This window comes from Lepidothrix coronata, unplaced genomic scaffold, assembly GCF_001604755.1.
Source record: "Lepidothrix coronata isolate B3197 unplaced genomic scaffold, Lepidothrix_coronata-1.0 Scaffold146, whole genome shotgun sequence".
Lineage (NCBI taxonomy): Eukaryota > Metazoa > Chordata > Aves > Passeriformes > Pipridae > Lepidothrix > Lepidothrix coronata.
Window position 1 is genome coordinate 1539404 of NW_016690326.1, and position 26163 is coordinate 1565566.

The 26163-nt window shown below is 48.1% G+C and overlaps 1 protein-coding gene across 1 annotated transcript; it reads left to right on the top strand.

The window, feature by feature from the left end:
• Nucleotides 1-7376: 7376 nt before the first annotated feature.
• On the top strand, nucleotides 7377-12405 carry LOC108503785 (pancreatic secretory trypsin inhibitor-like). The gene is made up of 4 exons (XM_017828091.1): nucleotides 7377-7482; nucleotides 8888-8928; nucleotides 9537-9649; nucleotides 12267-12405. The coding sequence occupies exons 1-4, from the start codon at nucleotides 7428-7430 to the stop codon at nucleotides 12337-12339; spliced, it is 282 nt and encodes a 93-aa protein (XP_017683580.1). The 5' UTR covers nucleotides 7377-7427; the 3' UTR covers nucleotides 12340-12405.
• Nucleotides 12406-26163: the final 13758 nt, after the last annotated feature.

The following is a 26163-nucleotide window of genomic DNA, read 5'->3' on the forward strand; positions in this document are numbered from 1 at the left end:
TTATTAGGGAAGCAATTCAAGTGCAAAACTCACCGAGGGACATAGGGAGCTGACTACACGCAGAAATCAAAGGAAACCCTTGATCGAAAAGAAATGTTTAGCCACTATGTTCAAAGGCTCTCTAAATCAAAGACAAAATCCTTCTTTAATCAAGGCCATTGACCGTAGCTGAAAGCACACGGAGCCGCCAACATCGCCTTTCATGGCAGTACTGCTGGTGCCAAAGCTCCTATACCCCAGTATCCTTCCCCTAAATCCTGTATCTATGTCCTGGGAGCAGCTCTCGGCACTTAAAACAAAGCACAGTTTTGTAGGGACAATAAACCTCAGCCATCAGCCATCCAAAGCACCACAGTGTCCTTATTTTCTCAGCCTGAAAATCCAGCCTCTGTCTTTGAGCCTGAAGGAGTCATTAGGAAAAGGTGCAAGAGTTAATTGGGCCGTATCTAATCTCAGCCCAACCCAAGGATCAATACCTGTTCACTAAAGTTTATCAGCAGTGTTTGGCCATCATTTATCAGCTTTGGGGAGATTGCATTCAGAAAGGTGTGCAGCCTGCTGACGCACAGATGGGGTCACAGGGTATTGATTTTCTGAACCGGAGAGCAGATACCAACGATTAACAAGCACACATTTGTTGTGGCTAAAACAACCAGCAGTAGCATGAGATGCTGGCAGGGTAAGAGCTCGCCAAGAATGAAATACACATTTGTGAATGAACTTCTGAAATAACATGGATCTCACAGTGCCTCGTAGCAGTGAAGCTTTGAGGAAAAACCATCTCTGGAAACAGGTTTAGTGTTTCCAACCTCTGCTGTCTTTTTTCTCCCCTTTATAGTATGTTCAGGACCAGAGTCCAGCAGTAGAAACATCATCCCCAGCTCTAGCCTATGTCCGCTACTTTTTTCTATTTCCTCCCAAAATCTCTTTTCTATCAGACTGTGAAAAAGTGCAGTTTCCATTTTAAAATCATTCCATAGCTAACAGGAAGAAGAAATATTGTCAGAAATTAAAGCCTTATTTCATAGCTTACTTTCCTTTACTTCCTTTCCTCACCTTTCTAATTTTTTAATAGCCATTTTCCCCATCGAACTGAGCAGGCTAAGAGCTCTCTGTTGGAAAAGCCTCATCTCCTCTAATTGTCTAATTAGTGAGAGGGACCAAAGAGTTTCAGCATCCTCTAGCCATATATTTTGTTGAAATCAGAAGTATAATACTGTTTTTCTGAGTTCTGAGCAAGTCATGTATCAATAGCCACTAGCACTGCCAATGAACTCACAGGAGAGGCTAGAAATGCTGATTCTTTCTGGGGTTGGGATGAAAATCATTTGCACCATATTTCTTTTTGCACTGGCTTACAAAGTGATGGAAAGTAATATCAAGGGTTGGACTTGATGATCTCAGAGGTCCTTTCCAACCTGGCTGATTCTGTGATTCTATGATTATAAAAACTTGACAAAAACTTTGACAAAATATTTTCAAGAAATTAAGAAAAAAATGTGAAAATACTGTGTGTTTCAGACCTTCACTAAAAAAAGCTCCTAGTCCTGGGGACCTCAGGTTAGCCAAGGACCACAAAGGGACTGTTGTTTCTCTGCCAGTTTCTGAAAACTTCTGTGGAAAATATCAATTCATTCAGTCATGTTATGAACCTCTGCAGGAATAAGGACTCAGCAGCCTTTTTGGTCCAGTAGCAGAGTTTTTCCTCCCTCATTGTGAATATTTTTTCCTACTATCCAGTTGGGATAACCCTTCCTACCCTGTCTGTGCTGTCTCCCCTCCTTTTGCTATATAGGTCTGGGAGGGCTCTGGCTCTGTCTTCTCCCGGTGTTTTGGCCAATCCTTCACCAGCTCTTCAGCCAGGCCAACGCATCCAGAGTTCACCCAGATTTCACCCAACTTTCTAAAGAGCCAAGTTTCAGATATAATCACTTCAAACTCACCTGGGGGAAAGAGGATGTAAAAGCAGCAGTCACAGAATCACAGAATTGTTTGGGTTGGAAGGGACCTTAAAAATCATCTTGTTCCACCCCCCTGCCATGGGCAGAGATACCTTCCACTTGACCAGATTACTCAAAACCCCTTTCAACCGGGCCCCAGGGATGGGATGTCCACATCTTCTCTGGTCAGTGGGCAGTAGCTGCAGGAAGACAGGAACTTTTATCCAAACAGACTAGGCAATAGAGATCCAGGATCCTTATCAAGAGAGGTTCATACCAGAGCTCTTTTTTAAGTTACCTCACACATACTTCAAAGCAAGGTCCAGCCCTGGACAAGGGACATGTGGTTCTTGGGAGCAGGGACAGAGCTGGCCTGAGCTGTGCAGAAGGTGAGATTAGACCAGATCATCCTCTCTGAGTCTGTGACCCCGAAAGGACCATATGGTCCTTTCAGAGAATATACCATATGCTTCCCATCTTGTTAAGCTCCATGAAAGAGGGAGTGGGCAGGGGGTGCTGCTTCTAGCTGGAGAAGGGGGGAGTGCCTTGCTGGAGGAGATTGAAATCTGTGTTTACCCAATTATTGGCCACAGTGCTTAATCACTCTGCCCTGGATCTCTGGCAGTCACAGGGGCAGTCGGATGTGGAGGCGGGAGACAGATAGGATTTAATAAAGAAGCAATTTTATGAAGGAATACTTTGCTTTTGGCATGTTCTGTAGGAGTGGGAAAAATGATAGTTTTTCTCCAGTAATGACAGGGAAAGCAAAAAAAGCAGAGCTCCGGTTTCCTGGAGGACCGACCCCATGTGCTCCCATTGCCTCCACATCCCATGGAGATCCCACATGGGAGCCAAGGAGAGGGGCATGAGCGATCAGGGGAGAGCCTTGCCAGGAGCCAGAACCCCCCTGCAGTGTACCTGACCCAGGGTCACCCCTGGGCAGCCAGTGGCAGCAGCTGTCCCACCTGCAAGGGACAGAGCCCCGAGGTCACTGCTGTGACCAGAGCTGACCACAGCCCAGGCTATTCCCACCAGCCACATGTCATCGCCCAGTATAGCAGAGGAGGGAAAGGTTTCTATGGCATGAGCCCATGGGGTTCAGTGTCACTGCAGTGGTGGGAGAGTGGAGGCAAACAGACCAGGAGCTGGGCTGGGAACTTATCCCACACCAGGGAGCTGTGTGATTCCACCCCAGCCAATTTCAGCCAGTAATCCTTACAAACACAAGGCCTGTCCCCAGCACGTTCATCCTCCTTGGGAAGCATTTGATTGGCATCCAGGCATGGTCTGTTCTGAACAATCCAACAAGCAGTGATTTATGTGATGTCTTTGTCTTTAGACACTGCTGTCAGCAATACCCATTCTCCGGCAAAGCTGCCAATGCCTGCAGATATCCAAAGGTCTCTATCACAGACATGCTGCCCTTGCTGAAGGATAACAAACAGAAGCTTTAGTAAAAGTAAAAATGATAATTTGCTAATTTTATCCTGTAGCTATGCTCAGCCCCCTTCCCAGAAACCAGAGGTCCCAAAGGCAAGATTTCCAGAACAGGAGAGAAAACAAATTTATATACTATCCTGGGCTCCAAAGATTCTCCTACAGCTGGAGAAAATACCGGATGCCTTCCCAGCAGCTACTCACAGAATTCCTTTGTCAGTGTTCAATATCTTCCATGTACCCAGAGCAATAGAATAGCTTCCTCAGCATTAATGGGAAAGAATCCAAGACAAAAATCACTACGGACCAAATTATGGTTGAAGTTTGTTTTTTTTTTTCTGCAGGAAAAATCAGTGTTTGAGCAGTATCCCCTGGATACAGGAGCAGCTGATCACTGCACACTGCTAGCTCTCACTATGTAAGGCAAAAGCGCTTGGGCTGTCTCCCACACCTGAATGGATCCAGCTGCACCATCTCCTTTCCTCCAGGTGACTTGCAGATCTCCCAGTGGGCTCCTACATGCACAGTAGACCCCCTCCCCTCCATGGATGCACTGCTGTGTGGGGCTTGCTTTTCTGCACTTCTTGCACTGACTGCTTTCAAAACCATCTTGGATGCCATGGACAAGGCCCTGAGTACACCTGGAAGCTTCAGGCCTGGCAAACCCAGCAGATAACAGAGCTTTAGGGATATTTAGTGTTTAAATCCAACACAAGCAGCTCTTTGGACCCAAGAGAGCTTTGGGAACTGTTTTTTATGACACCTCTGGGTTTCACCTTTGCATCCACCTTTCTCCAAACTTTACTCATCCTACCCATTGCAAGGCAGTAGCAAAGTTTCCACCCACCTTGCTGACATCCTGAGCACTGAGGATCCTCTGGTGCCTGCCCTTCATGTATCATCTGGGTCTTGTTTGTGATCTTTGGATGCTTTTGACTAGTGACTCTGTTGCAATTTCCTGGGGGCACTGGTAGCTTTTCTCTGTATATTAAGTCTTCACAACAAACAAATTCCAGCCCTGGTACAACAAGTGATCCTCCTGCCTGTCATGGATGGACCATTGCAGGGAAACAGGTAGTTTCTCAAACTTTTCATTCCCCTGCAATGCAATTTTTTATTCCTTTGCAGCACTTTACTATTGACAAAAATGTAACTTTAAAACACTCAGATTTGGCCAAAGGGTGATGTAGACATTCATCCTGCAGAAGAAGAATCACCTCTTTCAGCTGGTCCACCTGGAGGCAGACCTGACAGTTCAGCTCGCCTCCTTACCCGTCACCCCTTCCTCACGTTCCTTGTGTAGCATCAATTCCCTCTCCAATTGCCTTCCACAAGCCAAGAGAAGACACCACTAGCAACTGCAGATACCTTCTGTCCCACACCATGTGGCCATCACCCAACAAGGTGACCACGGGGAAACCCTCCCATCCCACCTTTGGGGTCTGTCTGTCCTCGCCGTTTCCCCACAACAGCCACCGCACCCAGCAAGTCACACAGCACGCCTGGCAGAGCCGCCTGACTCATTTTTCTCTACTCCTCCAGCTGATGTGTTTGGAGGAACACGCTGCTCTGACAAGGTGACACATCCTGAGAAAGCCCACACTGCCGAGGACGGTACCGGGAGCACCCAGCGCAGTAGCAGTTCGCAGCTCTTTTTCATTCCTCCCCAGTCAAATGAGCCCCAAGCATTTCTGTTTGATTTTCCTTAAGGGTATAGAATAGATGTCAATCAGGAGAGAGGAGCCCTGAAATCCCACGTTTTTGAAGGCTTCTCATAAACACGCAGCTGTCAGCAGAGACGCTTGGAAAGAAAGGGCCATTGCTAACGGAGAAACTGCATTAAAACCCAAGTGTGCCTGCTGTTCAGCTGCAGCAGCGTTAGCAGCCTGTGCTGGATCCTTCTTTTGGCACAGGCAACTGCCCTTGACTCTGTTGGTTTGGCTCAATTCGTTGTGGAATAATTAAGTGCAGTCCATTGTATTGCATAATCTGGAGTTTCTTCAACCTGCTTCAGTAGCAAAGTACTTAATCTCATCCAGCTCTGGGATCGGTTAGGAACATGAAATTCAGTCAGTGCAAAGCTATCAGAAGCCTAAGCAGTAAGAGGATGAAGAGAGAAGTGGCCAGGAGGCAGGGGGAGGTCAGCAGCCTGCCTCTGCTTTGATGCCTCTGAGTTGTGGAGGAAGGAGAAAACTACACTGTTACACACTTGAACAAATGTCCCAGGAGCCAACACAGTTCCCACTTGCAGAGCAGTTCTCATAAACGCTGAGGATTTATCCATCAAACTCAAGTTTGGAAAAGTGCCTGGATGTTTCCAAGGAATCTGAGGAAAGAGGTTTCTGTTTCTGGACAATCCAAAGTATCACATTTCCTGGCTACAGCAAGGATCTAAACTGAAAAATGTGCAAATGTGTTTTACCAGGAGTGGGCACATCCCGAACAAGAGTAATCAGAGAAACTCTTTTCAGTACTGCTCTGTATACACATGTTACAGATTGAGGAGGAAAATCTTTCCCCCGGTTGCCCTGCTGTGTAACCATCAATGCCCTTGTGAAGTCCCCTTCCAGCTTTGGGAATTGAGCCCAAAACACCTATTGGCACCTGTTGGGTCTACTCACGCTGCAGATCTGGCAAGTAACAGGGAACAGTGCTGGATCGAGAGTAATCTCTTTCAGCTATAAAAAATGACTATCCCTCCCTCCCTTGCTCCTCAGAGGGTGATAACACCGCATGAACCATTGTCCCAGGCCCGCTAAAGGACTGTTGCCTGCACTCAGAGGTCTGTGAACACCCAGCCCACCTACTGAGAGCTGCTGGGCGGGTCATACCCCAAACCAGCTTTACTCACTAAGTTAAAATAACAGATGCAATTGGGAGCAGTTCTTTCTGCCTCATGTTACAGGTCAGAGGGAAACCCAGCTGAGAGAGAGGAATCTCCCTCACCACTGAAGCAAAATCATGAGAGATGTTCATGGCAGGGGAAAGCATCCTCCACAGCTGTGTTCAGACTGGGACATCCCTTGGACAGTGGAGCAGCTGCCAGTGGAGCTGAGATTCCCCTCTCACAAACAGCTCCTTGAATTGCTCTTGGCATTGACTTTTTCCCGTTCAGCTAATTAAAAATCTGTCTTTGAGTCATAAGCCCCCATTAGTAATAATTTGCTTTGCACTTCTCCAGTGATTTATGGCTGAGATATCAAAGTGCTTTAGAAACATTAATTAATCCTTCTAATACCCAAGGGACTGATCCACTCTCTGCAATGCACCACTGGTGGTGTAACTGTAGGAAATCCCCAGGGTTTACTCCAAACTACGGGCAGGGAGAGGGGAAAGGAGCAGCATCCGACCCAATGGCTCATTTCAGCTGCTGCCTGCAATCAGAGATGTGCAGTCAAAATAGCAGCACTGAATGTGCAGCCTCAAGCGAGCCCCAGGCACAGCCAGGCTCTCTGCTCTCCAGTAGCAATTCTTGCTGCTGTCCCTGTCTGCCCAGGGAGGGAAGGGGAGCTGCAACACCCCAGCTCTGCTCTGTAGAACACACCAGGAAAGGCGTGTGTGGATCAAAACTTTCTTCACTCAGAAGTGGCTTCACCAAACATCTTCAGCCTGAAATGGCAGCAACAGGGCCATTAATCAAAGCCACACTGCTCCTACTAACACATGTATTTCCCTTGCTGTCCTGCCTGTTTCTCCAATCTGCTTCTTGTACAAAGCCGCTTTGTCACAGCTTGCAGTGCAGACCTAGGGCTGTGTCCCACACCTGGAATGGGGCTCCAGTCCTTGCTGGTGATAAGGATTGTTAACTCTATTGGCTTCGGAGAGCCTTTCATCTTTGTGCACACCAATGAGCCAGTTGCCACCTGGTGTTGTCCCAGTACTTTGAATGTTGTCACCAAAAGACTGTGGGGTGGAGCTGGCTGTTTGGTGTGGTGCCAGAGACTGGGAAAGATATAAAGGTCCCAGCAGACTGCCAGAGACAGGACCTCTGACAGACTGAGGAGTGTCCCAGTTTCTCTCTGCTGTGCGCAGTGGAACATCACCTTGACCATGAAGGCAACTGGCATTTTCCTGCTCCTCTCCCTGGCACTCTGTTGCTACCAAGGTGAGTGCAACATTTTGCTTAGGAGCCATTTCCCCTCCTTGCTAAAGCTCCCAGGTCTGTCATATGGGAAGGTGAGTTTGGGAACAGGCCAGCTGGTGCTGGGACCTTGCTGTGGCCCTGGGTAGGGAATGCTGCAGTGGCCAACGTGCATTAAACCAGCGGTCTGTTAGCAGGCCTAAAACAAAGGCTTGGAAAGGGTGCCTGGCACCTGCTCCCAAAAACGAGCAGACCTGCTGAGCTGATGCTCTTCCTTCAGGGCTACGATTCAGCCTGGAGCTTCTGATTTCTAGGACAGTGTGATTCTTTTAGACTGAATAGGTGCTATTCTGGTTTTAAAAAAGAAAATCCAAGAAGACAGGAAATGAATCTATGCAAGGGAAAATGCAGCTCTTGGTACCAAATCCAATGTTTAAGCCAACTGTGTTTTCAAAATCCCATATGGTGCAGAGGGATGCAAATATGAGCTGTTGCTGCTCCTCAGGTCCTGCTCACCGGGGATGTCTGTGTTTGTGGGTTCATTCAGAACAGGAGGGTGCTTCAAAGCAAGTCCTCCACCATCCTGTTTACTGCGCAGCAGTTGCCACTGCAGAGCTGTCTGAGCACAAAATCTGGACTCATTTCAGATGAACTGAGCACGTAGTGAGCTACAGCTCCTGGGTCTGGATCAGTGCTAGTCCAAAGTAAAAACCCTGAAACATTAAATAGAGATATAATCTGGATCCTCCATATAGCTGACTTCTGGATCTGTAAGAAACTCAAGATCTTCTCAGTTCTGACTTTTGCTGAACAAATCTGGGTTGTTTTTCAAAATACACTCACCACATGTTCCACCCATGTGATCCCAGTTGTCAGCTCAGGGCTGGAGAAACCAGCTGAAGTCATGGCTTGCTCTCACCAGCTTTGGTGTGAGACCTCAGGGTCCAATCATTTCTCCTTCTAGTAGAGACCTTCAGCAACTTGTCTTTTGCTTTGCTTCTCTGTGGTACAAACCTACTGACAGTAGAAAAATCACCCTGGATTTACTCCAGCACTGGTCCAGCATCAGCAGGAGTTTCTCATTTACTCATGAATGTGTGATAAGAGGTAAGAAAAGCCCCCTTTGCTCCTGACAGCTGGCAGGTGAAGTCACTAGAAGTGTATCTTGCCTTGGCAGGGCCTTGCACCATCATGGTGTTTCTGCCAGGGGAAAAAGGCATATGCATCAGGGAGGGACCCAGATGAAAAATGTGGGAGATCCAAGGGGAGAAATTGTTTTCTGGGACAAAGGTGTTTGAGTGAAGACATACAGTCCTCAGGCTAAAGCATCTTTATTCGGTTCTCCTTGAAACCCGCCCAAGTTATGGGTGCTAAGACATCTTCTCTCTCTCTCTCTCCCCCCCCCTCTTTCTCCCCACTCTTTCTCTAGGAATTGCTGAGGCGAACCGAGCTGCTGGCAGAGGAAGAGAGGTGAGAGCTCCTGTTTTTGTGTAGCACAAGTGAGACAGCACTAACCCATACAACTGGGGAGCCACAATTACTGAATTCAATGAAGTATAGTGGGTTGACAGCCCAAAGACACCGGTGCCTGGGAATCTCATTCCACCTGCTGTGCCTCAGCAAAATCCCAATGATGGTACTGGTTTTCCACTGCATTCCTTTTCCCCCTCCCCCTGCCCCACAGTGGAGGAAAACTTATTAAAGAGCTGAATACTGCAGTCACCTGCCAAGAAGATCAGAGCTCCCCTTACTCTGACTTTCAAGTGTCAGAACAGGTATTGTTGTGGCATGAAAATAAAAACTGGGAAGAACATGGTCAAGCACTGCCCATGGAGCACTTATTTACTCTGTACTGTTACTCTTTAGTGTGTGCAGCAGTGCCAGGAGTGGAGTTTAGCTGGCCAAAGGACATGGTGGCAAAAGGTCCCAGTGTTTCTGAGAGCTCATAGCAGAGCTCTGAGCAAGCTGGGATGGGTTATCAAGATAGAAAAAATATGCACCTCGCTGTGAAAGCAGAGCTCCTTCGGTAAATCAAAAACATGATTAACATTTTCAGCATTACCCTTTTGTGTCTCCAGCCATCCTGTGACAATTTCAACCTAAGCAGAGGTTGTACAAGGGACTTTGAACCCATCTGTGGCACGGATGACGTCCTCTACAGCAACGAGTGTCTGTTGTGCCTTCATAACCGGTAAGCATCTGAACCTGCTGCAAGGCTAGATATCACACAGATGAGGGCTACTACGTATGTCTGGGATTTCCTAGAAAGAAAGCTGTTTGCATGCAGCTGGGTGGAGCGTGGGCAGTGAGCCCAGCACATCTGGCACGAATCTGGCCTCCTGCACAGATGCTGCACCCACTGCTCTGAGCATGTGGACTCTGGCTGAGAAATAGGTCCACTGTGTGCAGCTCAGCACATGAACTGCCCACAGGCAGGGGCTACACGGCCAAAATCTCCCCCTACCTGCAGCTGCCAAACTACAGCGATAGCCCAGACTGTGCTGGCGGGCATCCAGGATCTCAGACAAATGGCAAATTCCTCAAAGTCTGCCCAGATCTAGCATGCAGGCAGAAAAATATTTTTCCAGATGACCTCAGATGTGTGGTGGCTGAGGAAAAACTATGTTTTTTCACCTCAGCAATTTATAGCTGAGCTCTGCTTTTTGTCTTCTCTACATATGCAAGGATACAATTTGCTCTGGGTATTTTTAAGAATGAGCTTTATATTTAATCTGTGCTGGTACCAGATTGCACTGTTTTAGCAGAAGGCCAGGCCCAAATGCTAGCAATGTCTCTGGCAAGACTTGATTCACTTCATCTGGCTTGGGCCCTAGGTAATTTAAAGTATATTTATACATTGGAAGCACTCTGTGTCAGACAAGTGAAGGAATTACTTCCAACTCAATGCTATTAGGTGGTTTGAAAATCTCTGTTGGGAAGATTGAGTTTTATCTGGAGCCAGATGCCCCAGTCTGCAGGGTTAAGGGAGCTTCACCCTTGACTTCACCTGGTGTAGGTAGGGATTTTTGGTGATCAGGCTCAGAAGCCCATCTGCCACCAGCAGAGACATCTCTAACAGAAGCTCAAATTCCATCTTTTATGTTCCTGAATGTGGAGCCAAATTCTGCTTTAAGAGCATTGCCTCCCAGCTAACTGCAGTGAAAAGGAACAGAGTCCAAATCTCTAGAAAAAAGAGCCTGGATAAGAATTGTTGGTCTGGTTGTCCCCTCTTTGCTTCATTAACCCAGGCTGCTGCCCTATATTCCATTCCTAGCCTGCTCAATTGCTGGTTTACCTTTTAAGGCTGAAGATGATGCAGTCAGGCAGAGAGATGCTGTGGGATCTCCTGAACAAAGGCAGCACGGTTAATGACCCGGCACGGCCTGGCAGGGCAGTAATGACCATGCTGGAAGGCAGCAGCCCAGCACCAGCTGTCGCCTGCCTTGTGCAACAGATGGGGGTGGGAGGTTCATCAGACACAACATCATTAGGGCATTGGCCATGAACCAGGAGCCAGTTAAAGTGAATGAGAAAGGCTCCAAAGTCAGCAATGCTGGGAGCAAAGTGGTGTCGAGGATGCTTCATCTCCCCGGTGCAGAGAATAGCTTCAGAGAGTTGGGAGAATTCAGTGGTCACAAGAAGGAAAGTTTGGAGTACGAAAAAGAAAGAGACTGAGCTGGTGGTATCTCCAGAGCCAACCAGGAGTCAGAGGGGAGAAGGGATGGATGAGAAGCTGGGGCTAGTACCCACCTTGTGTTGACAAGCACTGTGTCCCTGGACCTCTTCAAATTCCCCTTTGTGCTCTGAGCAGCTGCAGCTGGACATGTGCTGCTCCTGCGGGTCAGAGCCCCAAGCCTGGCAGCTCCCCTCTACTGTTCTCAAGCAAAGAAATTCTGAGGTTAGGAACAACAGCTGTTTGGTCTCCTGGCCACGGTGATCTGGGCCACGTACCAGGACTCTGAAGCTGCCTGGTGCCAAATGTCTTCGGGGAGAGATAAACGGAGTGTCCTCATCTATAGAGCTTTGGTTCATGGGGAAAAGTCAGGTAGCCGAGAGGCAGGATAAAGTGTCATTTGCAGTTTTGTGTGTGCAACTGGTCTGACAAGAGCTGGAAGCCTGCAAGGACTCTGGGAATAACTGTGGAGAGCATCTGGTGGGTCCCTGCAGCAGCAGTGTCTCACTTGTCGCCTTTGGTCATTTCACTGTGACCAGCATACAAAATGTGTTTTGCAAAATGCAAATCGTTTCTCTATGCACCTGAGAAATGGGTCTGTCTTTACAAAGAGGAGAATGACATGATTCCATGTGAAAATGGAACAATTCAGAGTAATCAGGTCTACTACTGGGGGAAAAAAAGATTTATTTCTTTTAAGGTGCCCTTTTAATATTTTCCTCACTTTTGCTGCAGAAAAAATCAGGAGGGGAGACTGGGAGCAGGCCAAAACCCAAACAAGACACGATGGCAGCCATTTGTCTGTAAAAACCTACAAAAGAAATTCATTACCTTTATTGTTTGCAGCCAGACAGGCATTAGAGGTGTCTTAGTGCTGTCCTGCAGCACAGAGGTGAACTATTCTGCCAGGAGGTGTCAGGAAGCACTCTTGAACTTACTAGAATTAATTAACACATGTCCATGGTAACCCTGAACTCCCTGTCAAGAATATGTGGCCTTGCTTGCTGTGAATAACACTTAGATGATGATTTAAGCAGTTATTTCCTTTTCTTTCTGCCTTTGTCCTCTGAGCCAGGCTCTTCTGTGTCTCAGGGACCCGAAGGCACCCTCCAGCATTTTTAACTGTCTCTTCCAGGCAAAGGGGCGCTAGCGTGCGCATCAAGCACAGAGGAATGTGCCAAAACCCCAATGCACGCTCCACTAACTAAGAGGCACAACCTTTCTGGAGAAGAGAGCACAAAGCTGTTCCTCACCTGCAGAATCTCCTAATAAAGTAGAAGCATTACCATGTCGTGCTTTGGGATTTCTTACACACACAGCAGACCCCTTTCCCTGACACTTATAGTACCTTCCTGAAAAATATGGCTTGTGCTGGTTATGTCCACAAAGAGCTGTGAGCAAATCAAATTACCGACAGAGCTGCAGAGACAAGGTGGGGACATGCCCAAGGAGAGAGCCAGTCTTGACAAGGAGGCTCTTTTTTGCATCAAGAATTTTGTTTTTCTTTCCTAAACTTCCAGCGTCCACACAATAGATTTTAGCATTCTCATCACTTCAAATTGCATTTGTTAAATACAGGGCATTAAAGCCCTTACTCCAGAGTCTTTGCCAGGAGGAAGAGTCCAACAAGTCATCTCCACAGTAACATCCTCCAGCCTTGTCCATATGCCCCATCACATGGTCCCTGTGCACCAAGAGTCACCAGCCTCACACTTGTCCTGCAGTTCACAGCTACCCACTGCCTCAGAAAACCGAAAAAGCTCCATTTTTCCAGGCAAAAATCTTTTTGTTTCTCTTAGTGGCCTTGGTGAGCTTTGCTACTCGTACCAGGGCTGTGGGCTGATGGGAGAGGACATGCCCTGCCAAGAAGAACTTGGGGGTGCTGGTGGATGAGTGGCTGGACATGAGCCAGCAATGTGCACTTGCAGCCCAGAAATCAGCTGTGTCCTGGGCTGCATCAAAAGAAGAGTGAGCAGTAGGTTGAGGGAGGGGATTCTCCCCTTCTGCTCTTGTGAGATCCCACCTGCAGTGCCGTGTCCAGCTCTGGGGCCCCCAGTACAAGAAAGATATGGACCTGTTGGAGCAAGCCCCAAGGAGGCCAAGAAGGTGCACCAAGGACTGGAGCACCTCTGCAGTGGAGACAGGCTGAGAATGCTGAAGTGTTCAGCCTGGAGAAGGGAAGGCTTCAGGGAAACCCTAGAGCCTCTTTCAGTACCTAATGGGGCTCCAAGAGAGCTGAACAGGGACTTTTTATGAGGGCCTGGAGTGACAAGATAAGGGGGAATAACTTCAAATTGACAGAGGGCAGGGTTCGGTTAAATATTAGAGAGTTATTTACAGTAAGGGTGGTGAGACACTGGTTGCCCAGAGAAGTTGTGGATGCCCCATCCCCAGAAACATTCAAGTTCAGGGAGCTCGGAGCAACCTGGTCTAGCGGAAGATGTCGCTGCCCATGGATGGGGGTTGGACCAGAGGCCCTTTAAAGGTCCCTCCCAACCCAACCCGTTCTGTGGCTCTCCGCGGCGCCCGGCGCGGCAGGACGCGGACTGCGGGTCCCTGGATGGAAAGCGGGAGGAGGTTTCGGCACTGGAGGCCGCTGTTGCTCCGCCGCAGCCGGTGCCGCTGCCACTGCCGGAGCCGAGCCCGCATCTGGAGCCCACAGCTGGACTCCGCAGCTGGAACCCGCAGCTGGAACCCGCAGCTGGGGCCCGCAGCTGGGGCCCGCAGCTGGCGGGGGGGTCCCGGCCGGGCGGGCGGGGAGCAGCGCTCGCCCCGCGGGCGCGCAGCGGGCTGGCGGTGCTGCTCCTCCCAGCCCTGCCGGGAGGCTGGACCCGCTGAGCTGGGGTAGCCGAGGCGCTCTCGGCCTCACCATATCCTTCTTCCTCACACCCCGGGACCCACAGGCAGGTTTGTGGGGAGCTCATGCTCCGCCCGGGAGGCAGCAAGGACATGAGTGGTCCCGGCAGGTCTGCCCTGAGCTGGAGGGATGTGTCTGCCTTGGCACTAGCAGTCCTGCCACCTGTTCCCTGGAGCGCTGGGCATTCCACTGCTTGTGCCAAAGGGCTGTTATAAGTCAACAAAAAACAGCCTGGGACAGAGCAGAGCTGGGGGTCAAATCCTCTTGTGATTCCTAAGAATCATAGCCCTTGAGTAAATGACTGTATGTGGGGCAAGCCAAATGCTTTGTCCTTAGCAGATCCTGAACTTCACTGTGGTTAGAAAGATGAGTTCTCTTCATGAAGAAGCAGCTGAAACACACGCATACCAAAAAAAAAGCATGATCAAGCTGAGAGAACTCCAGCACTCACTTGAAACTTCTAATGTAACCAGATGCAGCTGAAGAGGGGGGAAACACGGGCTCCTCTTCCCAGATCTGCCTACAAGTCTGTGGTCGAGGGAGAGATGAAAAACCACTCACTTTGCCCGTATGTAAAATTAATGCACTAAAGGTGGTAGCTCCAAATACACTTGGGACTGTGAATTGCCTTGACATCTTGGCACACAGGGAATCCTGGAAGGGTCTCCCACAGCTGGGATATTGCTGATTCTGCTGCATCATGAGAAATGGAGCATAGTTTTACCTGGAGAGATCTCTGTATGTGAGGCTGGCAGGGGGGAAGCTGAGCCTCCTCATGCAGTTCACTCACTGCTCTTGGACTTTGTGGCATGGCTAAACCCAGCTTGGCTCCAAACTCATCCAAGTTGGTTTCTTCCGCTCAGTAGAACATTGGAAAGATTGCACTGAGGCCACCTTATGCCAAGCAAAACATCTCTCCTGCCCATGCCATTTCTGGGAAACATCACCCAGTATTAGCCAAGAGCATTTCTTAGATGAAGTGAGGTGCTGACCGAGCCTGCAAAACAGCAGCCGCATGGCTGAGCGCAGCCTGCATCTCCCCAGGCACTCTTCTGACGAGAACTGGCATTTCTGCTAAATATCAGCCACATCCATTCTACAGCAAGGTCCATATCAGGCTTGAGATCATGGGAAGCAGCAGGTCAAGGGCTGCTCTGTAGGTACTGCACAGTGGGGACATATCAGGCAGAACCAGCAGCAAGTTTCCAGAAGTGAATGATTCCTGCCCATATTTCAGTTTTGGCTTGAACAAGGGCAAGTCTGAGGAAGCTTTAGCAGGTGCAAAGGTGTTTCACTGACCTGTAGACTAGGTTTAGTTTAGACTCATCCACAAAAGCCAGTTTTCTACCCCCATAAGGGTTCTTTGCTGAAGCCAAGGAGGGGAACACTTCATCCTAGCTGCTCCTCTGCCATCTGATCACCAGCAGAGCCTGGGCTGTCCTGCCAGCAGCCAACTTGACTTTTCTGAAGCACTACCTTGTTTCCCTGTGTTTCCATGATGCTGTTTCCAGTGCTGGTGAGCTGTCAGGGATGGGAAGAGTAAGGGGAAGAAGGGTAATGGCTTCAATTCTTGGTTTCTTTGTCTGTCTAAATAGCTGCTGCGTTTCAGACTCCTTACAAGGGCAACGCTTCTGGTGTTGTGTTTGGGAGAGACCTGAATGCATTTTGAATTATGAAACTGGGGAAAAACAGGGTTTGCCAAATCAAAGGAAGGACACAGCCATCCACCTCCCTCCATCTTCCCTCCTGGCTGCTCTCAGAGGGCTCAGCCAGGGCAAAAAGGGAAAGGCCAGGAGCACTTGGTGGGTAAGGAGAATCCCAAAGGATGATACAAATGTTGGGGGGGGGGGCGGGCCTCAGCCTGGGAAAGCATGGGCAAAGAGCAATGCAATTCCTACTCCAGTGCGTGCTCTGGGTAACAAGTAACTGAATGACAAAGGGGGGAAAAGCCAAAAATAACCATGATGGTTGCAGCAGCTGGGGCTCCACAGAGAGCAGGATACCCGCAGGGCCCAGCCCCTGCCAGCTCCCAGCCTGCCTGCCCTGGGAGCACCAGCACATCCATGGGAGGAGCAGGTGGTTTGCAGCTGGCGAGGCTTCCCCTTCTCTCCCTCCTCCTGCCATCCAGATGCATCTCTCCTGCACTCCTTCACCAGGATTTGCTGTTCAGGTGGAAACTTTTCAAAGCAGGGTCGCATCCGGCTCAGTGTATCCGAAGCAGCCCTGGGTACTGCCAAGCCTCAGGAATGCCACAAGAGTGATGAAAACCAGGCAGCTAAGGACAGAAAACCCAGGGGAGCATTTTCTGATCAGAAAACCATGTTTCTTTAAATTCAGACTTTTCTACCCATAAAAATTCCTGTAAAATTCAGCTGGGGAAGCCCTTCCCCCTCTGCCTCCTGGAACACTTTCCTGAAACTCCCGCCTGGGAGGCAAAATCTATTTCCATTGCCAGTGGCATTTGACTTCATAATGTCATGATAGCAAACTGTGAATTCAGCTTTAGAACTGGACTAAGAGACTTTAGTGAAATGCAATGCCCCAGCTGAGAAGAAGCTCTGGATTTCTGGTAGTTGCAAAATATTCTTGTTTCCAGGCCTGCTTGGAAGAGACAGCTTTGGCACCACCTTTGCCCACTGCAGCCTTCCCCAGACTTCCTCTGATAAGCAGGCTTCTATTTTAGCCACATTTTCAACATCAGATTGGTTTTTCTAGTCTGGAAATAAGCACAGTCTTCCTCAGATTTTCTGCAGCTGCCGGAGGGCACTTTCCATGGGGTGTGTTCAGTTTCAGGAGGCTTGTTTTCGGGGAGCTGAATTAAACCCAGTTTGGCAGGTTGGCAAAAAGAGCTCCCCTTTCCAGACACCCCAAGGGAACCCCCCTGCTGCCGATGAAAGGCTCCTGTGTGTTCTGATGCTGCCACCAGCCACCTCCCGGATCTGGCCTTTGGCAAAGGATGCAGACAGTGGTGTCCCTGTGCGTAGAGCAGGGCAGAGATCCAGAGCCTGCTCTCCTTGATGGGTACGCAATCACTTCAGCTGCTGCTGTTGTGACAGCCTCAACAAGAGATGTCAGGAGTGGCAGCAAATGCAAACAGTTTTGTCATGGTGGAGAGGCAGCTGCCAGCCCAGCGCAGCAGCACCGCTGTGGCAGAGGGTCACACTGCCAAGCTTGAGGCCACAGAAGAAAATACCAATTGGTTCCACCTGAGTAGGAAATGACAGTGCTAACACTCTGCAAAGGAAAAGTCTGACTGAAATGGAAGGATGCTTTTAAACTGCAAATTTCCTTTCATCTAAACCACAGCTCAGGCTACACTGGGGAAAAGCTGTCCTTGGCAAATGTATGGGAATGAGCTGGAAGTGGCTCTGCACCAATACAGACGGTCTGTCCCCAGGGCTTAGTGGGGCTGTAGCGGGATCATCACTAAATAAGAGAGTGGACACTTCTCACTGAAGGGCTGAAACCACCCTGATAACCACAGACATGGCACAAATAGCCACAACTAGAGCTGCGCATTTGAAGTGAGATCTCAGCTTTTGCTTTCTAATGTCTCTGAGCTGTTACAGAGAAGTCAGATGACAGTAATAGTTTGTATTTCTCTCTATCAAAAGACAGTAAGCTTCCAGGAATCAGGAGCATCCGAAGTGCTCTGCAGCCAGCACAGACAGCGAGGCAGCACTGCCAACATTTCAACACTAGTTTTCTGGCCTTTATCCTCCATCAGGCACAGTCCACTTACAGCAAGGACAGGAGGGGCTGGAAGTGCCAGCTCTGCATGGTGCTGGCACGTGAAGCTGGATTCCTTGTGCTCTGCACACTGTCGGAGACCTCTCGGCACTGCAGTCAGCATTAGCACTGCGGGTGGATTCAATGCTGAGAAGTTCTGCTTCCTTCCAGCTAAGCAGCACAGCTCCTGGAAAGCTCCCAGGCAGAGGTCCTGTCCTTCACCTGTACCAGAACAATAACCTGTTGTTGTAGCATGGCTCAACAGGATTTTAGGCTTTTTCCAAAAACTTAAGCTCTTTGCTACCTGCAGAAGGATGCCACAAATAGAAAATCCTGTGTGCAGTTTAACCCAAGGGGCTTCTGGGCTCTGGGAGAAGGTTGGATCCTTCCTGGTACACCCTGGCATGGAAGCATGTAGTGATCCACCCCCACACCTACGTGGTAGGGTGCTGGGAAGCTCTCCTTTGCTGGCAGATGGTGTAATGTGGCTTGAAGCCACAAAGACATTAGGTCAGTGCAAGTGTCCAGCTTCCAGGTGGCATCACTCTCATGGACCAAGATCTGACGCGTTAATCAGAGACCCCCTATCAGCTCTCTTTTCTGAAGTCATTATCCATAAGGAGAAGGGATGCAGCAGCCCTGCCTACACACCGTGTCACATGCTCTGGGGCACTGTGTCCCCCAGTAATGCCCTCACGGGTGCAGATGGTGTTTAACTCCAGTAATAGGATGCCCTGACCTGAAAATGAAAGCCAGGATGCCACAAGTTGGGCACATCAGAGGCTGAAGCACAGTGGGGAAAGAGCCAAGGCAAGGCTGAAGCATCAGGCAAGGCATAGCTGGGGCAGAGAAAGATGTCCCACGGCCCTTGCACCAATGGCCACATGCTAGTTCAAAGGCAGGGAATGAGTTAATGCACACAGCAGTGAGATGACACAAATGCCTGATTTTGTGTACCACTGCCAGTGGATATAGAGGAGCTCTGGATCCAGCTCCAGCAAGACACCACAGGGAGCTGCACCAGCATCGCTGCAGCTGCTACTGGGCTGAAGATGTTTCTGGCTGCCCCTGCACTTGGGCTGAAGTCGTTCTTCTTTCCTCACCCTACTCCTGGTCACAAGAACACAGGAATTTGGTAACCAAAGTGATTATTCAGTGCACATTTCCAAGGGTATGGAGCTAGGCAGAGGTCACTCTTCTGGCCTCTGCTGGCCTTCCTGGCTGGTTCAGGAGCTGCACCTGCATCGCTGCCAGCCAGTGGCAACACAGTAAGGAAGAACAGCATTTGCACCAGGACGTAAGCTCCTCTCCTCCATCTGACAGCAGAACCCACACAGTGCAGGAGGGGAGTAGAGGTCTTGGCCTGCCAGCGGGGATGGCATGTTCTAGGGAACAGCACACAAATTCATCCTGTCTGGAAAGCTCTAGGAAACATGTGGACTGGGCTACAGTGTCTTAGCTAAATAAAGCCAGTGTTGGACAAAGCCCCACAGTTCTGCCCTCCAGCCCTTCCCTAGCCACTGACTGCCCCAGTTCCCTGAGATCAGCCACCCTTTTTCAACAAGAGCTTCTAATTTTGGTGCTCAGAAGCAGTCACTTACATGCCTGAGCTTTCCAGTTTGCGCAGCAGCGCAAGAGAGATGTGTAGAGCATATAAACAAAGATAGAGTTCAATATCAAGGTCTTTCCCTAGAAAAACTGAAAGATTAAGCATAAATTGGTTTGGTCATAATGAGTGCACTATTATTTCTGCTGTTCCTTCTTACTCCAGAGCCACAAATACCCCCAAGTTCTTGGCAAAGGAAAGCAACTATCTGGTTATACTTTACTTCCCGAAAAGCAATTAAGAAAAAGTTCTATTGACCTCTGTAGGCACTGGGATAGACAAGTATCTTCTAGTTCCAGCTCTGACATGTTCCCTGTCCTGATCTAACTATTTTTAAAGATAAATCCTGCCTTGGAGGCAGCTAATTGACTTCAAAGGCAGGTCCCTGCTTTTCCAGCTCTCTTACAGGTGAAGTGAGGGCTTTGGCCTAACAGGACATCTGGACAAGAACACATATATATAAAGTTGCATAGTTGAACTGCCACTCTCAGAAATAAGGCCCATCAGAGCAAAGTCACCCGTAGTAACAACTCTCCATGGCAGGAGCACTTTCCCATGCAGACAAGTTCCTGTTCATTGGGGCATGGTATGTACAGCCTCCACAGTTTATCACTTTCAGGATCTTGTGCCTATTTTAAGCCCATAATTCTTACTTGCTTCTGGAAAACACTGCTTGCCTGAACCACTGAAATTCAAGCAAAGGAAATGAGCTCCAAGTTCTTCGTGGAAACTGTAAGTGCTGGAAACAGTGTGGCTGCAATTCTGAAACCCATGAAGGCTTCCTCATCCAAAAACCCTGATCCATATATATAATGGCCAGAAAGGTCCTAACCAAAGTGGAAGCTGGAAAATAGCACCTTTGTCACATTATCCTCAGGTAACCCAACGAAGCTGCTGTCATAAACCTGCAGGGTCATCATACCAGTTTCCACACTCCTCTTCTGCTACTATTCAAAGCATTTCATTTTAGAGAAACCTTCAAGCAAGCCCTTGACTCCAGATCAACAGCCTGACACATGTGCTCTGCACAAAGGGGTCAGCACCACTCCCTGTCCCTGCTTGCCTTGCACGCATTTGGCTGCACCATGAGAAATGAGCCAGAAATCAGACTGGGGCACAAAGAGTAGCCACACAAGCTGTTTTGCTTCAGCTAAGATAAGGACAGAGACCAAAAGGAACCTCAGAGAAAAACTAAAAATATCACTGCAAATTTGTAGCCTGGCAATGTGCCTAATTAGGCATTGCCCACATTGAGAGGAGATATTCCTGTGAAAACCTGATGCTGGGTAACTCGCTGGCCAGCCTGTAGATGGGATCTTGCATAAACACCTACCACTGGAAATCCAGGAGGGGAGATGTAACAGGAAGCGGCAGGAGGCACATAAATGTAATTTTCTCTTCCTCTGATCGAGCGTGCTGAAGAATACCTTGGTCGTGTTGAGACAGAGTGTGAAAACCACCTTGTCAATAGATAGAAATCATGGGGTTGTTGCATCAGTCAGGGCAAGAGTTTTATTTCTAGACCATCAAGGGAGAAATAATTCTTTAGAAAAATCAATGAAATTTAAATGAGTACATAGGAATGGCTGTTCTAGCCCCAAAGGTCCATCTAGCCAAGCACTGTGCTTCCAGCACAATATGTCCTTCATCAAGAGAACATAGTTGTGCAGTTCCCAGAGGCACCATGAACGTGAGAGATGTGTGGAGATGTGAAGTGCCACACAACGGACTGCCATCCACTCGTACACTCCCAGTTCCCCCACATCCAACATCAAAATTAGGCTGTTTGGGTAGTTCTGCTGGTGGATCTGAGGGCCTGGCAACCCCTTTCACAGCCTCAGTTCAAGATCCTGACCAAGGACTCAGGGGCACCACATCCCCATTGGCAGAGCCAGGCGGGGATTGTCTTGGCAGAGAGCTGCTTCTTGGACCGGGGGTCACATTCCCCTCTGTGTGGCTGAATACAGAGGGGTTTAACTGTCCCAGAAACCCATCTCGATCATTTCAGCTGGGCTGGAGGTCTCAGTCCCATTCTGCCACCCCTCCTGAAACCCAGGAATCAGAAAAATCTGTCTGTGCCATGGGAAAACTGGTGAGCTGTCTCATGGGCTCCCACAATTTACAGGGAACCTAATTAAATACCAAGAGGTGCTTTTCTCTGTTCACAGCTTCCATTCTCTTCTTAACACTTAGCCACCAAGGTCCGTGGTCTCAGCTCAAGATTTTACTCTAAGAGCTGGTTCTGGCAGTGTCTGACTCTGCAGCTCTGGAGTTGAACCCTTCCAAAATGCCATCAACAGCTGTGCCCATCTCTCTAATACCATGATAATAACCACAAATTAATACACTCATAAAAAATAAAGTTTGAAGGAGCCTAAGGAGCTCAAAGCTGTAGCAGGTATTTTTCCCTTTCTTTCCAAAGACTTCCAGTAGTGGAATTTCAACAACTTTCCTAAGAAACCATTTCTCATCATCTGTGTCTTTCTTGTTTGGCTTACAGTCATGACATCTTCTCTTAGCCGTGAAAGACACAGAGAAAAAAAATATTTTCTTCTTCTTTTCAGTAGCTTTTTACACATTGGAAGAGCTTCACACTCATCCTATTTTGCCTCAATCTTAAGTAAACAATTTTCTTTTATTCCATCTCCTGCTAGGTTGGATTTTCTCTCCTTCTGCCTGTTCCTACCACTGTCTTCTGTTCTTACCTCAATCCAAAACTGAAATCTAATGCTGATGCTTTGGGTGAGCACCATCGAGCCTTTTCTACCAGCCTTCTCATAGGAGACGTTGACCTGCAAACACCATGAATTATTCAGAGCAGTTCTTTGGCATTTCTGCTTCACTGACACACAACACAACACTGATCATTTCAACTTCATAGCTCCTGGCAAAGTTTGTCAAACCTCGGGCTCTCTCACAGCTACCCCTTTAACATCCTGAAAGCCTTTGGAGCACCCCACACTGAGACCTGGTGACTTCTTGCTCTTCCAGCCCTAACAACACATCTTCAGCTTCTAGGATTGACAATACATTTGCAAAGGAGATGTGAGACTTTGTCCTCCTGCTCTTTAATTGCTGTCCTTGCCCCAGGCAGATCCATGAAGTCACCAGCCGTGATGAAATCCTGCATTTCTCGTGTCTGTAAATATTTTCTAAGATTTTATTTCCTCCTTAAGACTTCAAAAACTAGGTCAAAAAGAACAACTGGGATATTTAAGAATCAGGTTTGCCTTTGGCTTTTATGATCAAGGATGCTTTAAATATTGAATGCTCAGCTGTCAACATAAGGACTGACTTAATAATAAATGTCTGACATTTCAGTCATTATTCAGAGTTTCTAATCCTTCTCCTCCCTCCAGTCCCTGGCTGTTTACTGAAAGATTCACGTTGATGTTTGCACTGTGAGCCTGGGAGCTGAAACAGGAGCGAAGCTCCTCGTAAATACCCAGCAGCCTCTCCCAGTCAACAAACCACTCCGGAAGGTCAGCAGCATGTGCAGGGGAGGAGAGGATGCCCGGGGAGGGCAGTGCTATGGGAACCTGCTAATAAACCCAGCACAGCAGTCGAGGCTTGCGAAAGCCTGGGCTGGCTGCCACATGTGGATCAGTGCTAGTGTGGTGCTCCACGGGAGGGAGAGCACCAGCTGGGCTTTGCGTTAGCTTTTTTCACTTCTGTGGGCTCCCACACCACTCCACAGGCAGTTTCCTCCTTCTTTTTGGCTTCTTTTTTTCTTCTTCCTTTGCAGAAAAACTCGAGCTCAGGAAGAGCTTTCCAGCTTTTAGCAGAGCCTGTCTGTGCCAGCTTCCCACAGTGACCTGTGGCCACTGCAGCATCACTACGAAGTGAGAGAACATGCAGAAGGGGACAGCTGCATCCCAGCACCCCTGCAAGTCATGCCTGGGACCTGTGGGAGTCATACCACTCATGGGAAGGGACACTGGTGCTAGGCCGTTGGTTTTCATAAATCACATAATAAATATTTAGGGTTTTTAAATTTTCCTCTCTTAGTTCTAAGGTTTTGGCTCAACATGTTCCATGTTTTGGGGATTTTTTTCTTTTTATGTTGTATATGGCAGCCTAATTACAATCATTTGATTGCCTCAAACTATTTGAAAGAAGTTACTACATATAATTAACTGCACTTATGTGAGAATAATGCCATATCTAACACCATGGGACTCCATGGACACCACAGGAAGCAGTCCATGCTCTCTCAGCAAATACCTGAAAGGGTTAACACACCAGCTTGCATCTGGGCCAAAATTCAAGTTTCCAACAGCTTATTAGATCAGTTGTGCACCCTCTCCATCCCAGGAGACACATTTTGTGCCCTGGATATTTTTTGCTATATTTAGCAAAGCTGGAACAAGTTTTCCTGCAGGTAATTGCCCACCCCTCCGAAGGCACTGCAGGCTGGTTTCCAGCAGACCTGAAGCGTGCACATTATCCACTCAAGAGAAGGCAAAGAGCTAAATTCCTGGAACTGTTTATTATGATTGGCTCATCTTGCCTATCTCACCAAAGCCTAACAGGCTCCCACCTTTTCTAATGAAAACCAAATTAAATCACATGTTGGTGTAGCTCCCAGCCAGATGCTTCCCAGGGGATTTCACGTGGCCCTCAGCACAAGGCACTTGCAGAGACACATTTTCCCCAGGTCAGACTGTCACAGATAGTTCACCATAACTTCAGCTTGTTTATTTGGCTGATCAATATCTGAAAACACCACATAAATCTGAGTGTCCTTCAGTAATCACAGCACCACATCACTGCACACAAGGCAGATAGGATCTCCAGGTGGGATGCACAGCCTCTTTTAGGTAAGGATGGAGGCATGCCCAGCTCCATCCATTTACCTGTGTGACCACGATCCTTTTCTTTATGATAGACACCCAAGCACCAAGCTCAGTCCCATTTTCATGGCCGTAAGCACTGTCCTGTCATCTGCTCACTCTGCTTCTCCATCTACAACAAATCGCAGCAAGGACACATTTCCTCCTCAGCTGATGAGCTGCTGTGTGCCCTGCTGAAAGTGTACACAGTTTTGTTATGAAAAAGATAGTACAAAAAGTCCCTTCCATGCAGCAGCAAACAACACAAACATTCCTAAATGAGACCAGCCAAACCCAGAGGCGAATACCAGCAAAATCTATAGGGAGACACAAATTATTCCACTGCATGCCTGACTGCCAGAGGAGTTTTGCAAATGCTCTAATGAAGTCTGGACTACACCAACGCAAGGATGGCAGAAATTAATTCCTGATGATCTCCAGTACAGAAGCAGCTCTTCATCTGTCTTTTTCAGCCAATTTGCTTGAGTTTGCTTCTTTTCTCTTTAGGAATTAAGTGAATAAGTAATTACATGGGCAGAAATAAAACTAAAACTAAAAAAGAAAGTACGAGAGAAAATGTCTCCAGCTGACTGGTGGAAGTTGAAGCAAGCAATGGCTGTAGAGAGGCGTCTGCCTCGCACAGCCAGGACTTCCAGGGCAGAGTTTGGTCAATTAGAGCTTTACCAGCAGCAGATTGACTTAAAAATACATAAACCAGCTGGCCCTGAAACTTCTGTTTTCCTCATGTACCCATCACTGACAAACACCAGCCATTTTTACATAGCCTTGGGAAAGCTCTTGTTCTGTAAATCATCGGTTTATGCAATTACGGTTTTCTCTGCTGAATGTCACATGTGCAGAGGTCATTGTCGGAGATAGGAAGGAGGCTTTTGTTCCAAGAAGAGACACAAAGGCGTGCCACTTTTGATTGGAATAGGAGATATCCTTCTCCTTTTGCTGGCAGGACATGTATCCTCCCATGCATCATGTGTCTCTGACTGTCTACTTTGATGTGGTCCCTCTTCCAATGGCCACATGTCCTCTCACTGGGGTTCACACTGGGTCTTCAAGTAAGAAATGTGATGCTGTTGATAAAAGCTGCTTGCATGATATATCTGCAAGCCTGGAAGGTGTAAATGGCATCTCAGCTCCAGTGGCTCAAGCACTAAATACCAGTCACTGAGAATGAGCAGGTCTCCTGAAAGCTTGGGGATTGTGACAGCCTAGGCTGGGGCCAAAGAGTGAATGTACCTCCCTGATTCCTGATGGATATTTACACCAGCTTTTTATTAAAATGGCTGAAAAACCAGGAGAAAGGTCCTGCACTGGGAAAAAAATCAACTGAGCGCTCAAAGATAAATCCGCAATGACCAACATTTGGGATCATGTTTCTCTCTATCATCAGACAGAAAGGTGTGCACCTGGCTGGACTCCAGGCTCAGAGCACACTGCCAAATCTCTCCATAGAAAGCATTGAGCAGGATGAAGCCCAAGCTCAATGGCTAAGGAAGCACTGAGCAGATACAGCTGCTTTAGAAGCTTTGCCTGGTGCAATACTTGAAATGGTGCTGACTCATTTCTTGGTGGCATCCCACCAGGGTCATACCCCTTTTTTCCTTTCATTTAGCACTGTCAATGTATCACAAACCAGGTAAATTCTTCCTGAACTGAATGATTCAAACAAGCTGTGCCTAGTAGTCCATCTATCTCATTGCTATTTGTTTTGGCATCTTTGCCCATTTTAAATCCCACTTAAAGCTGTTTAACAACCAAGATTACAGCAGTCACAACTGCCGTACAAACATCTCTGTTACTGTCTATACACTAGAATTATGACTTCCCCCCCCCTTTTGCTAATACAACACTGGCAGCAAATCATACTGAGGTAGGAGGTAGGGGTGTGATGATAATTATGTTGTCCGAGTCCAAGGTGTGACACCAACATTGCCTGCTGGCACTAGACACTGCAGAAACTTGTGTAGGCTTGTAGCACACAGGCACACTGAGA